Genomic DNA, 13,888 nt, shown 5'->3' with positions numbered 1-13,888 from the left:
AGGGGCACCTGGGTGGCTCAGTAGGTTGACCGTCCGACTCTTGATCCCGCCTCAGGTCATGATCTCAGGGTGGCGAGACTGAGCCCCACATTGGGTTCCACATTCATTTGCAGTCTACTGTCCCACCCCCGCCCCCACCCTCTAAAGTAAATAAATAAATCTTTAAAAAAATAAGAATAAAGGTATTTTAGTATGTATCGTTCATGCGTTAACACTGAACTCATGGCCAACAGCACTGTAACTTGTGCCCAGAAGAGGCTTATCTGAGGTGCATGTTTTCTCTGGAAGGTACATCACACCACTTCAGGATCGTGCTTGGGGAGCATCCAAAAGGGTGAAACCACCAAGAAAAAGGACAAGAAGTTTAAGACTCGGCAGTAAATAGAATGTGAAAAGGACATTGGTGATGGGAGCCGAAACAAGAAGGCAGAGTGTTGCTGTGTTTGACCCCATTGGAGAGCGAGCATGTGGGGCAACCCTGTTTTTTTGCCATTCTGCACATGGCCGTGGATGACTACAAAAGCACTCCAAGTATTGATTTGGGGGTACACATAAATTTTAGTGAGTTGGTGAATTCGTAAATAGGAAATCTACAAGTTATGGGGATTGACTGTATTTTGACAATAGGAACAAAAAAATGTGAGTGTGTGTGTGTGTGTGTGTGTGTGCCAGGGAGGGTATGAAAGGTGATGTATGTTAACTTTCTTGTCTTTCTTGGTAGAAAATGAGGGGCTAGAACAGATGTAATAAATACAATAGAAACAGAGTTTTGGTTGAGACATCCATACACAGAGGCTTAAATATTATTTATTTTTCAACTAAGAAAGGAATTACAAGATGAACTAAAAATAATATGATAACAAAAATTGGGAGACCGACATTGTGTCAGTGAGGAGAAGTGCTGGGTGTGCTGACACCCTCATTATTTGTAACAGGATCAGTCAATACTGTCTCAAGTTATTAAAGCAAGGACTGGAACTGAGAGAGGAAGGACAACTGTTCTGGCAAAGGGCAGCAGCAGGAAGCATGGCAAGAGTTAGAAATGCACCTCCCAGACGCCCAAGAATCCTTGCTAGTTCACCTGGGTGGATAACTACATTATTAAGTCCAAGTGCGTCAGCTCAGGAGCTCCCAGAAGCAGTCACCAATATGGACTAGGACCCGCCAGAGATCTACTGGAGGAACAGTGCGGGAAGGAAGAAGGAGATAGGATGTGGGGACAAGCAGAGAGAGCCTTCACACCGCAGTGCACATCTGACATCTGGGAAAGGAGGCGGGCAAGGAAGGCTTGCGAAGGGGGAGCTGCAGTGCGGTTGTGCGAATATTGCAGCTGGGCTGGTGGGGTATCCCTGAGCCCAAGTAACCTGTTCTGGGAGTCTCCCGTGAGGCCGGAGGAGCCAGCCTGGTCTGGCTAGAGGACCCTCCTAGTGCTCGGTCAACCACAGGAAGCAGCCTGGGGGAACCACAGGTTCGTGGGAACACTGAGGTGTGGCTGGTGACACAGGTGACTTCCCCATGCTTTCCATGGCAGGTGCTCTTGAAGGCAGATCTGAGGGCGACATGTCTGTGGCCTCTGCACCAATTACGTGTGTTACACCAATAAATAAGAACTCACCTGTTTTCTTTAAAAGGGCTCCATGATTGGGCCATAAAATAAAGCCCAGCTAGACGCTATATGAAAGATCCTTTAAAACCGAGGGATTCACTGTATATTTTTTCCTGTTTTGTCAAAGATTAATTGACCATAGAGTTGAGGGTCCATATCTGGGCTCTCTACGCTGTTCCACTGGTCTATGTGTCTGTTTTTATGCCAGTACCATGCTGTCTTGGTGATCATAGCTTTGTAGTAAAGCTTGAAATCAGGTAACGTGATGCCCCCAGTTTTATTTTTGTTTTTCAACATTTCCTTAGCGATTCGGGGTCTCTTCTGATTCCATACAAATTTTTGGATTATTTGCTCCAGCTCTTTGAAAAATACCGATGGAATTTTGATCGGAATGGCATTAAAAGTATAGATTGCTCTAGGCAGTATAGACATTTTAACAATGTTTATTCTTCCGATCCAAGAGCATGGAATGGTCTTCCATCTTTTTGTGTCTTCTTCAATTTCTTTCATGAGGGTTCTGTAGTTCCTCGAGTATGGTTCCTTTACCTCTTCGGTTAGGTTTATTCCCAGGTATCTTATGGTTCTTGGTGCTATAGTAAATGGAATCGATTCTCTAATTTCCCTTTCTATATTTTCATTGTTAGTGTATAAGAATGGATAAGGAAGATGTGGTCCATATACACAATGGAGTATTATGCCTCCATCAGAAAGGATGAATACCCAACTTTTGTAGCAACATGGATGGGACTGGAAGAGATTATGCTGAGTGCAATAAGTCAAGCAGAGAGAGTCAATTATCATATGGTTTCACTTATTTGTGGAGCATAACAAATAGCATGGAGGACAAGGGGAGATGGAGAGGAGAAGGGAGTTGAGGGAAATTGGAAGGGGAGGTGAACCATGAGAGACTATGGACTCTGAAAAACAATCTGAGGGTTTTGAAGGGGCGAGGGGTGGGAGGTTGGGGGAACCAAGCGGTGGGTATTAGAGAGGGCACGGATTGCATGGAGCACTGGGTGTGGTGCAAAAACAATGAATACTGTTACGCTGAAAAGAAAAAAACAAAAACAAAAAAACCCGAGGGATTCAGAGGTTAAAAAGGATAAAATCACACTAGGAAAATGCTAACAAAAAGAAAGCTAGTTAGAGTCATAATCATTTGATGGGATTCAGGGAAAGGAAACACATGAAAATGAAAAAGGATATAATACCCAAAACACAAGTCTAGGTAGTAAAAGTGAAAAGCTATGAAATCAAAACTTAATAGTTTAGGAACTTGAATTTGTCCCTTTAGCAAATGTTACCCTTTGCTAAAGGGGTCTTCCATTCTTAGGATTTAGATACATGCTTTCAAGATGATGGAAGAGAAGAAGATTCTTGATTCCCAGACCAGGGGAAACTCCCTATTTAAATTTTTATTTTATACAAAATCCCTTTACACAACATATATCACAAGTTGCAATTTCATACTTATTTGTATGTTTTATTTCATTAATGCCCAACTCACCCTCTAAAATGCCACCTGATCCAGAACCTAGGGTAGGGTAGACTTACTGAGCGATCGTATGTTTCCTCTGAGAATGAGAGAAAATACATATTAAGCTGTTATAGTATTTTGTTCTGAAAGACAGGAACAAGGAAATTCATTTTTCACTCAGTACTTACAATGGGCTTCTCCAGAGCCCAATGCCATTATAAAAATAAGACATTAAAATATATATGAAGTCAGAGTGTTTCTAGCAAATGAAAATAAAAATCCACTTTCTCTGGGGGCACCTGGGTGGCTCGGTCAGTTAAGTGTCCAACTCTTGATCTCTGCTTAGGTCTGATGTCAAGTTTGGGAGTTCAAGCCCCGCACTGGGCTCTACACTGGGCATGGAGCCTACTTTTAAAAAAGAAATAAAAATCCGCTTGTTCTGCCCTTCTTGCCCTTCTGTAACTGTCCATTGTAAGGACTAGTAAAGACTCAGCAAGAGAGGTTGGTTGAGCCATTCCATAGACATGGAAAGTGGCACATGGGCTCAGAATAACTCTGGCCCAAATTTCATGATTCTAGTCTGAGCCTTCCAATGACCCAGATATGTGACTTTTGACACACTGACCTAATATGGCTCAAAATGAACAGACCTAGCAATTAAATAGTCCCCTTCTTCCGAAAGGGATCTCTATCTTCCCCAATATGACCTCATTCATAATTAATCTCTACAGCATTCCTCTCTTGGGCAGGTAGGTGGCAAGTGAAAGATGATGTAATTTCCCCAGGTTGCCTGGTGAGTCAGTTGCACAACTAGGAACAAAGCCCTGTTTTACTGGTGGCTAAGATCAAGAGGCTCAGCCCTACCTCGTGACACCTCCTCTTCTGTAAAATGACTAATTAAATAGTCAGTTATTTGCTCTGGGTCTTGCTCTACGAACACCAGACAAGTTTCAGTCCGTGTTCTCCAGGAGCGTGCAATCCACAGGAAGGACAAAAATGGAAAGGGCCAAGAGATGGGGAGAATGGTTATGTAGGTGAGGAAGGTCTTCCACTTAATGCACAACATAGTGACTGTGGTTAATTATACTGTATTGTATCCTTGAAATTTGCTATGAGTGTAGATCTTAAATGTTCTACACACACACACACACACACACACACGAAAACATGTAACTATGTGAGACTATGGACCTGTTAACCTTATTGTGGAAATCATTTTACAATATACACCTCTATCAAATCATCCTGCTTTACAACTTAAACTTACACAATGTTACTTGTCAGTTATATCTCAATAAAGCTGGGGGAGAAGGGAGGACAGACAGTTGTGAACATGCCTCTCTATCCATGCCAGAGCAAACAGAGGAATATGTGAGTACGGGGCTCAGTTTTTAACCATTTTTCTCTGGAGTGAGGCATTTCAAAACCTCAATTTTTAACTTTCTCTTTGAGCTTCTTCTGCTCATTCTGTTTTGGAACTCCGTTCATTGCTGAGTACTGGACCCTTTGCAGGAAGTTTCAAATAAAAGCATACATGCATGGACCCAGGTTACTTTTTTTAAAAAGATTTATCTAGTTATTTAAGAAAGAAAGAGAGCAAGCACAGGGTTTGGGGGAGAGGGAGAGAGAGTCCCAAGCAGACTCTGCACTGAGCACAGAGTCTGACACAGGGCTTGGTCTCAGAACCCTGAGATCACAACCTGAGCAAAACCAAGAGTCAGACGCTTAACCAAGTGGGCCACCTAGGGGCCCCTGAATGGCCCCAGGTTATTAAAAAAGGGTAGAGACGCCAGGATGAAGTCTGTTCTGAGGCTTAGAATAAGGGGAGAGTTATTCCTGGGTAGATTCACTGAGAATAAAGGCCCTGAGGTGAATGGTTCTTAAATTTCTATTGGAGGAAGACAGAACAGGTGCTCCCCAAGGCCCTCTAGTCTGCTGTTGACCCTCTGCAAGTCAATAGTCTTCTCTATTCCCTCCCACAAAGAGTGGTCACCCATAGGACCTTGCCCCTCTTCCAAATATCCTAAAGGACAATCTCCAGGGCCACTCCGGTGGCTCAGTGGGGAAGCCTCTGCCTACGGCTCAGGTCATGGTCTCAGAGTCCTGGGATCAAGCCCTGCATCAGGCTCCCTGCTCAGCGGGGAGCCTGCTTCCCCCCCCCCTCTGCCTGCCTCTCTGCCTACTTGTGATCTCTCTCTCTCTCTCTCTCTCTCTCTCTGTCAGATAAATTAAAAAATGAAATCGTTAAAAAAAAATAAAAAGAGCCATCTCCAGCTTGCACCTGGGGCTGATTGCTGCTCCACTTCACCTCTGACTTGGCTCTTGTTTCTCAGCCAAATAGGATAGAGGAGAGCGGGTCATAACACAGTTCCAGGTAATTTTTGTAATTTTAAAAAACCAGTCTTCCCAAACATTGTATTTTGGATCAGCATGCCAGTGTCGATTAGAAGTTTACTTTTAACTTTTGTTTGATTGTGGTTCTTTTTTTTTTTTTTTTTAAGGTTTATCAGTTGAGAGAACAGACTAGCAAGAACTTGAGTCAGAGTGGGGGAGGAGACAGAGGGAGAGGGAGGGCAGAGGACAAGGGAGGGGCAGAGGAGGAGGGAGAAGCAGTCTCCCTGCTGAAAAGAGAAAATGACTCAGGACTCAGTCCCAGGATAGCAGGATCATGACCTGAGCTGAAGGCAGAGGCTTAACCGACTGAGCCACCCAGGTGCCCCTTGACTGTGGTTTTTGATCAAGACCTTACATAATGTTGCAGAAGTAACACCCTGTTTCAGTATCCAAGGACCCCAAAGCCTTCCTTTCTTCCTAGCCTCTCTTTCACCTTGCATCTTGATCTTTAGTTTATTTCCAACTCCCTGTTGCCTTTCAAATAGAAGATTTCAGCATTCTTACCTATTTTCATTTTCTGATATCAGAATCACAACCTCACTCCCATTTTGCATCCCGCTGATATGGCTCTGTCCCCCTTTCTTTCTCCTTCCATTTAAGCTTTTTACTTGGAAATAATTTCAAACTTGCAGAAAAACTACAAGAATTAAAAAATATATATATTCAGGGACGCCTGGGTGGCTCAGTTGGTTGAACAACTGCCTTCGGCTCAGGTCATGATCTCGGAGTCCCAGGATCGAGTCCCGCATCGGGCTCCCAGCTCCATGGGGAGTCTGCTTCTCTCTCTGCCCTTCTCCTCACTCATGCTCTTTATCCCTGTCTCTCTCTCAAATAAATAAATAAAATCTTTAAAAAAAATATTCAGAACACCAATAACCCTTTACACGGATTCACCTACTGTTAACATCTGGCTTTATCATTGCTGTCATCTGTTTGTCCCAATTTTTTTTTTCTGAACCATTTGAGAATAAGTTGGGCATTCAGTTAGTAAATACTTAAGCTGTATTTGCTAAGAATTAGGATTTTCTGCTACATAACCACTGTGGTTATCAACTTCAATTAATATAATGCTGATACCATACTTCTATCTAATTTAGTGTTCGTATCCCAATTTTGTAAATTGATCCAATAATTTCTTGCATGACATTCTTTCTTCCATTACAGAATCCAATCAATGACCAGATATTGCATGTGCTTATACCATCTCTTCAGTCTTCTTTAATCTAGAACTTTCCACAGCCTTTCTTTGTCCTTAATGACATTGATCTTTTTAAAGAATACAGGTCCCTTTTTATTTTTAATCTTTAAAAAATCTTTTTCTTTAAGGATTTTTTTGGGGGGCACCTGGCTGGCTCCATCAGTTGAGCATGTGACTCTTGGTTTTGGCTCAGGTCATGATCTCAGGTCATAGGACAGAGCCCTGCAGTGGGCTCCATGCTCAGCATGAAGTCTGCTTAAGATTCTTCCCCCCTCTGCTCCTCCTCCTGCTTGTTGTCTCTCCCTCTCAAATAAATAAATAAAATCTTTTAAAAAAAAAGCATTTTTTTGGCACGGCAAGCCTCCTTCTCTGCAGCGCAGGCCACAGTTACATCACACCCAAACCCTACAGTTCTTTAAAAAAAAAAAAAAGAATATTCCTCACTTTGTGTTTGTTTGATTTTTTTTCCCCTGGGGTTAGGTTCAGGTTATGCATTCCCCACTGGAACACTACAGCTAGAGCCCCATGTGTCTGTCTGCCCCTCGTTGGTAACGTTCAGTTTGATAACCTAGTCAAGGTGTTGTTCTATTTCTCCATTGTATAGTTACTTCTTTCCGCCTACTTACTAATTATCAATCTGTGGCACCAAGTTTAAGACCATACATATATGCTCCTTCTCAAAATAACCACCTCCTCAGTTTAGTGTTCACTGATAGCTCTTGCCTAGCCCATCTTTATTGTGATGACTGCAAAACGATGAGTTTTACCCCCAGCGTTCACTCATTTTCCAACTGGCATTCAGCACTATACCGCAAGAGTCATCCGTGCTTCCACTGATTTATTTCTTTGCTTGTCTGTTTGTTATGGAATCAGAGATCCCTGATTTTCTCCAAAGGTCCATAAACCATTACTGTCCTTAATTATATAGAGCTCAAATATCCCAGATCTGGACATTGGAAGTCCTTTCAATCTGGCTTCCTGTGTCCTTCTGATACATCTTTATTTATTTATTTACTTACTTATCTATTTATCTCTTTGGTTTTATTTCTGTTTATTTGTCGGGGGGAATCAGAGAGGGAGAGTGTGCACAAGCAGGGGAGTGTCAGGCAGAGGGAGCAGCACAAGAAGCCTGATGACGGACCCGATCCCAGGACCTCGGATTATGACCTAAGTCGAAGGCTGACACTTAACCGACTGAGCCACCCAGGCATCCCGAGTTTTTAAATAATCTCTTACTTTCTGCTGTAACAGTATGCTCCAGCCTCAACTTTTGCTTCCACCCTATCCCCAACGTTTCTCTGAAGGCCATCCTTAGAGATCACGCAGCAGGATGAACACTTGAAGATGGTGCTTAAGGAACAAGGAGAGGGTTCAAGAAGGCACCATGGTCAGCTATTTCAGATGCTATCGAAAGGCTCAGGGCAGGGCACTTCTTCCACTGTTGTCCCAGGAAGGTGCTCTAGACAAGGAAAGAGGTGTTTGGACCATGCAGATGCAGTTACTGAGACCTCTACTATGTGCTCTGCACTGTGAGGGATACACAGATTATAGGACACCCATTCCAAGGAGGTGGCCCAGCAAAACAGACACACATGTCCATAAATACCCATAATACACCCCTGCAGGTATTTTCATTGTGCTGTCAATGAGGTACGTACAGTGCTTTGGGGGAGTTCTGGGATGAAAGATAGTATGTAAAGCTAGAAGGGTTGGAGTCGTTTTCATCGAGGTGACTTTGGGTTAGATCTTGAAGGAGAGTAAGATTTGAAAAAATGTTTTTCCCGATGAAAAGGAGGTCACTGCTTACATATGCTGAATCAGATATGACTTTGCAGTTTCATTCAACTAGATCCAGTCTCCTGCTGGGTGCTGTGAAGCACAGAAAGAAGGCCAGTGAATGTAGGGCAGCACGTTTGCTTGATGCCTAAGTAAGGAAAGAACCATCATGATGCCATCTAATTTTTATTTTCAGACACAGATGAAACATGTCCTTCATTCACCAAACTGAGCTTTCACAGTGCTGTGGTCGGTACAGGACTGAATGTGAAGTTGATGCTCTACACAAGAAGAAACCAGACCTGTGCACAAGTCATCAACTCCACATTTTTGGGGAACTTGAACGTGACCAAGAAAACCACCTTCATTATCCATGGATTTAGGCCTACAGGCTCTCCTCCAGTTTGGATGGAGGACTTAGTACAGGGTTTGCTTTATGTAGAAGACATGAATGTGGTTGTTGTTGATTGGAATCGAGGAGCTACAACTGTAATATACAATCATGCCTCAAGTAAGACCAGAAAAGTAGCAGCAGTCTTGAAGGGATTTATTGCCAAAATGTTGGTAAGAGAGAGTTTTCTTATATGATTCAGGGCCAAATTGAAACTAGCTTATTATCTGGAGATTTAAAACCAAGAGATATCTGCAGTGAATAGAGGAACTATTTTGAAAACCCAACTAAGCCCCAGGGAAGGTAGAGAGCACAGCTGGAGGGAAGGCCCATAGGTATGGTTGTGCAAGTTGTGCACTGCACAGAACACCCATCTAAGGGAGCACCATTGTCATGCTGTACATTGTAGATCTATATATTTGTTATGATATTTTTCCCAGCAGTAACAGTTAAGTGTCTTCAAGAAGGGATATCTTTTTCTATTTCACATAAAGGTGTCTTATAGGCAAGAGAGGTTCTGTCTAGGGGTTTTCTGACTTCACTGTGTTAGAGTTTCCACATCTTCTAGAGTTATGTCTTTTCCTAGAAATGCCTAAAATTTTCTAACCCAGTTATCAAAAACCAAAACGGATAGATGTGATCTGATGAGAGATTTTTCTGTGTGTGTGTGATTTATATTTTTAGAAGACTCATGAAGATTAAATAAATCTTAAATTTTATTTAGTGATCTATCTCAGGAATTGCCCCCTTTACAAAAACCCAAAATCAAAACCAAAAAACAACCACAAAAAAGTGACTTTATATGAGAACTATCTCAGAGACAATCAGGCCTGGTGGCCACTGTGGCCAGGGGCAGGCAGCAGAATTTTCACACAAGCTTCTTAACTCCACAGCCCTGGTAAAGTGAGTAATACTAGCATGACTCACCACGGGCTGTCCCAGCCCACTGCAGTGTTGCCCCACCCCCACCCCTTTCTTTCCTTCCTTCCTTCTCTGTCCATGGTGACTTCATTAACTGAGCCAGCATGAAGATAAAGGAGTTCACCAAAATGTTTCTTTGCCCTTCTCCTCAACTTAGAGCTGAAATTTAGAGATGTCTCCTCAATTTAGAGATGCCTCAGCTTGATTTCTAGCAGAAGCATGAATGGAGACACTGTGGCATAAAGGTTAAAGCCCAGACTCAGAGTTGAACAGACTGGTTTGACTTCTGCTCTGCCCCTTCCCACCTGCCTAATATTGGGCAGGTTACTTTGATTCTGGGTCTCAGTTTCCTCTTCTGTATAATCAGAAGAATGGCATTTACTTTGTGGGGTTGTTGTGACATTTAAGTGAGTTCATAGGTATAAGTTGCTTAGAAATATTTCTCCTAAGAACTGTATCCAAAATCAAATTTAGGAAGTTTTCTACAAATGTTGTCAACTCCTCGGCCCCTTCCACTTTATAATGATGGACCTCTTGTAATTCCAGGCACAAGGAGCTTCTTTTGATGACATTTATATGATTGGAGTAAGTCTAGGAGCCCACATTGCTGGGTTTGTTGGAAAGATGTACAAAGGACAGCTGGGGAGAATTACAGGTAAGTCTTCCTTGAATGGGTGTGTGTTAGTCAGCCTGGGCTCGGCTGAGGGAACGTGATACAAGTCCTTGGGTTCAAAGCCAGCTCTTCCAATTACTTAACCCCTCTGAGTGTGTGTCCTCTTGTGCAAAAGAGAGACTCTGATAATACTGACTTCAGGTTATTATTTAACAAAATACATAGTAAAATAAAAACACTTGGTAAGGGGCACCTGGGTGGCTCAGTGGGTTAAGCCGCTGCCTTCGGCTCAGGTCATGATCTCGGGGTCCTGGGATCGAGTCCCGCATCGGGCTCTCTGCTCGGCGGGGAGCCTGCTTCTCTCTCTCTCTCTCTCTCTCTCTCTCTCTCTCTGTGCCTGCCTCTCTGTCTACTTGTGATCTCTCTCTGTCAAATAAATAAATAAAATATTAAAAAAAAAACACTTGGTAAATTGTATATGCCGTAGAAAAGATTGGTGGTAACTTTCTTTCTCTTCTGGTTAGAAAATACAACTATGGCCCTTGGGGATTTGCTCTGTGCCCTTCAAACAGATAGCCATCTCCCTTTCACTTAATCTAAGATAACCTGAGCCACATACCTAATATTTTTCCATCTCCAAACACAGCTGGAGTCTCATGATAGAAAAATGAGATGGGAATTTTGATAGTGGGTTTTACTCTCTGAATATCAGCTTTCAGGGCAAAGCCAAATGAAAACTCAGAAACACAGCAGGTGGAACCCAAAACAAAAGCTTTCTTGCTGGGTTCTGTTGCCTGCTGCTCCAGTAACTTTCCACAGCCACAGAGGACAGGCTGAGGGAGGCTTTCTGTTTCAGAGACTCAGGGCTTCTCCCCACATTCACACCCTTCCCAGAATCCATCTCACACAGAAAGAGCTATTTTCAATCTAGGGAATCTGGAGGGTAGAAGTGAACAGAGGAAGGAGAGATTCAAACCAATTGTGAGGTAAACTTTTAGCATTGCATGGTAGCTCTGAGCAAGTCATTCTCATTTGCTCTCTCTCCGTCTCTGTCTCCGTCTCTGTCTCTCTCTCTCACACACACACATATCATGAGTGTCTCCTCTAGCCCTGCTACTCAAGGTCACATTGTTTTGTTTTTCTTGGTTCTTTTTTTCTCACTTTCACCTCAGCGAAAGTAGCCAAGGCCACCCTCATCTTTTTACCTGTTTCCTAGGGAGGCCAAGCTCTTTTTAAGTTTTTAACTTTAATATTTTTATGTTTTAGAAAGCAACATGTCCTTTGTAAAAAGTTTCATTTCCTGGGGCACCTGGGTGGCTCAGTGGGTTAAGCGTCTGCTTTCAGCTCAGGTCATGGTCTCAGGGTCCTGGGATCAAGCCCTGCATAGGGCTCTGCACTCAACAGGGAGTCTGCTTGTCACTCTTCCCTTTCCTCCACTTGTACTGTCTCTCTCTCTCTTGCTCTCTCTCAAATACATAAATAAAATCTTAAAAAAAAAAAAGTCTCATTTCCCTTATGGGACCAAAGGACAGATAGCTTGAATCTGCTTGTGTCCATTATCTGTTCGGAGCTCTTCTTCTGGTGGGTGGGACTTTCCCCGGTGGTATGTTAAAAACCAGAACAGCTCTCCCCAGTCCCTTCCCCCCAAATTCCGGGTTTGTAGTGTTTGCTGATCTCCATGATTTGAATACCTCACCACTGCGGATTTCAAGCTGCCAGCCTGACATGGCCAGCCTCAACGTTTGGGAAGAAATGAACAAAGTCTGCTGTCCAGTACTGGCCCTGGCAGAATCTAGCCCACCACTGCCTCATTCTGTCTCACCCCTCATTTCGCTCCTAGCAAACCTGTTCCTACCACTACTGTGAATGAGAGTGCAGTTTAACCTGGCTTCTGACCATGGATGGGAATCCCCAAGCCCGCCCGCCTTCCACTCTGGGCCCACATGGCCCTGCTCTGCGGCCGGAACACTGCTAATGGTTCACAGCTCAGTCTTCTGGGTCCCCTGACTTCCCTATGTTCTTCAGATGCCTCATCCTTTCTGATCCCTGCAGTGAGTCTCAGCTGTCCCCCAGAGCAGCTTCGGGGCGAAGCGTTTCTCTTGTCTGCTCACCTCTCACCACCTTTTCGGACTGGCCTTACTGGATTCTGGGTTGGTGGGCCTGTTGCCTAGGGACACCGTTCACACCCAACTCCCCCCCAGTGGATGGGACTGCTTGTTAATCAGCTAGACCATAATGGCTGCTTCATTTCCTCCATTTCTCTCCTTTCATCTGCCCTTCTTCTCGCTTTTTCTTTCCAGGCACCTCTCCTGGTTTTATTTCTCATTAACTTCTTAATGTCATTGTTTTTCTTTTTTAATTTTAAATAGGCTCCCTGCCCAATGTGGCGCTTGAACTCATGACCATGAGATTAAGAGTAGCGTGCTCTACTGACTGAGCCAGCCAGGCACCCCCTGTTTCTCATTAACTTCTTGAACACAAATGGTGGAGCGTAAGTGGATTTTAGAATATTCCAAGTACCTACATCACTTGATAAGACATTGCTTTTGCTTCTCAAACTTAAGGGTGTGCCCAAATCCCTTTAGGGGTGCTGGTTACAATGCCAACTTGCTGAACCAGCACTCTGGGGTCGGGGTCCAGGAGTCCACCATTAAGCAGAAGTTGCAAGTGGTCCGAACACCCTACTTTGAGAAATGACCTTGGAGCTATGCTGTCCAGTCCAGTAGCCACTAGCTACATGCAGCCACCGAGCCCTTGAAATGTGACTAATACAGTCTGAGATGTTCTATCAGTGGAAGACACACACTGGATTTCAAAGACTAGGTTAAAAAGCGATATTAAAAAAATCTCAAATATATTGTTTACATGTTAAAATGATAATATTCTGGATATGCCAGGTTAACTAAGGGGGGTTAAATACAGTGTGTCATTAAATTAATTCTCCTTATTTCTATTTACTTTTTAAATTGGCTTCTAGAAATTTTTAAATGATATATGTAACTCACATTATACTTTTATGGGACAGCATTGCCTTGGGGAGTTCACAGGGAACTTGGGGATGGGAAAATGAGGCCCCTGCAACTGCACACAAAATGTCAGATGTCTGTCTGCAGAGAGGTTTCTGTTGGATGTCTGTCTGTCTGTCTGTCTGGGGAGAGGTCTAGGCTTTCATCAAATTCTCAGATTGGTTAATGCTGTAATAAAAGTTAATGAGCACCAGCTAGACACTTTTCTGATGATCTATGAGCAATAAAGAAGAGTTCCATTTTCCCATTTTGTTTCTGTTTTGTAATAATCTCAAAATGTTCTGGATTCAGATCCAGGAGTCCTTTTATAAGTCTTCTGAAGTAGCTGTTAATTCTACCTCCATTTTGCAGATTAAAAAAACCAAAACAAACAAAAAACCCCTGAGGTTTAGAGAAGTAAAATGACATACTTAAGGTATGTCATTCTTAAGGTAGCTGGTTGGTGTTGGGTTGGGGCCCCAAGTCACATCTCTTCTCTTCCAATGG

General features: G+C 43.2%; 1 protein-coding gene across 1 annotated transcript in view; it reads left to right on the top strand.

Annotated features, from left to right (window-relative positions):
• Positions 1 to 13,888, top strand: part of LIPH (lipase H) — a 46,829-nt gene that overhangs the window by 10,555 nt on the left and 22,386 nt on the right. Inside the window, exons 2-3 of the mRNA XM_044251934.1 lie at positions 8,648 to 9,015; positions 10,310 to 10,418. Of these exons, the coding sequence (XP_044107869.1) occupies positions 8,648 to 9,015; positions 10,310 to 10,418 (477 nt within the window). The remainder of the gene's footprint in view (positions 1 to 8,647; positions 9,016 to 10,309; positions 10,419 to 13,888) is intronic.

Source organism: Neovison vison, chromosome 6 (assembly GCF_020171115.1).
Source record: "Neovison vison isolate M4711 chromosome 6, ASM_NN_V1, whole genome shotgun sequence".
Taxonomy (NCBI): Eukaryota; Metazoa; Chordata; class Mammalia; order Carnivora; family Mustelidae; genus Neogale; species Neogale vison.
The sequence above is the reverse complement of the archived record's forward strand: the minus strand, read 5'-3'. Positions and strand labels throughout refer to the sequence as shown.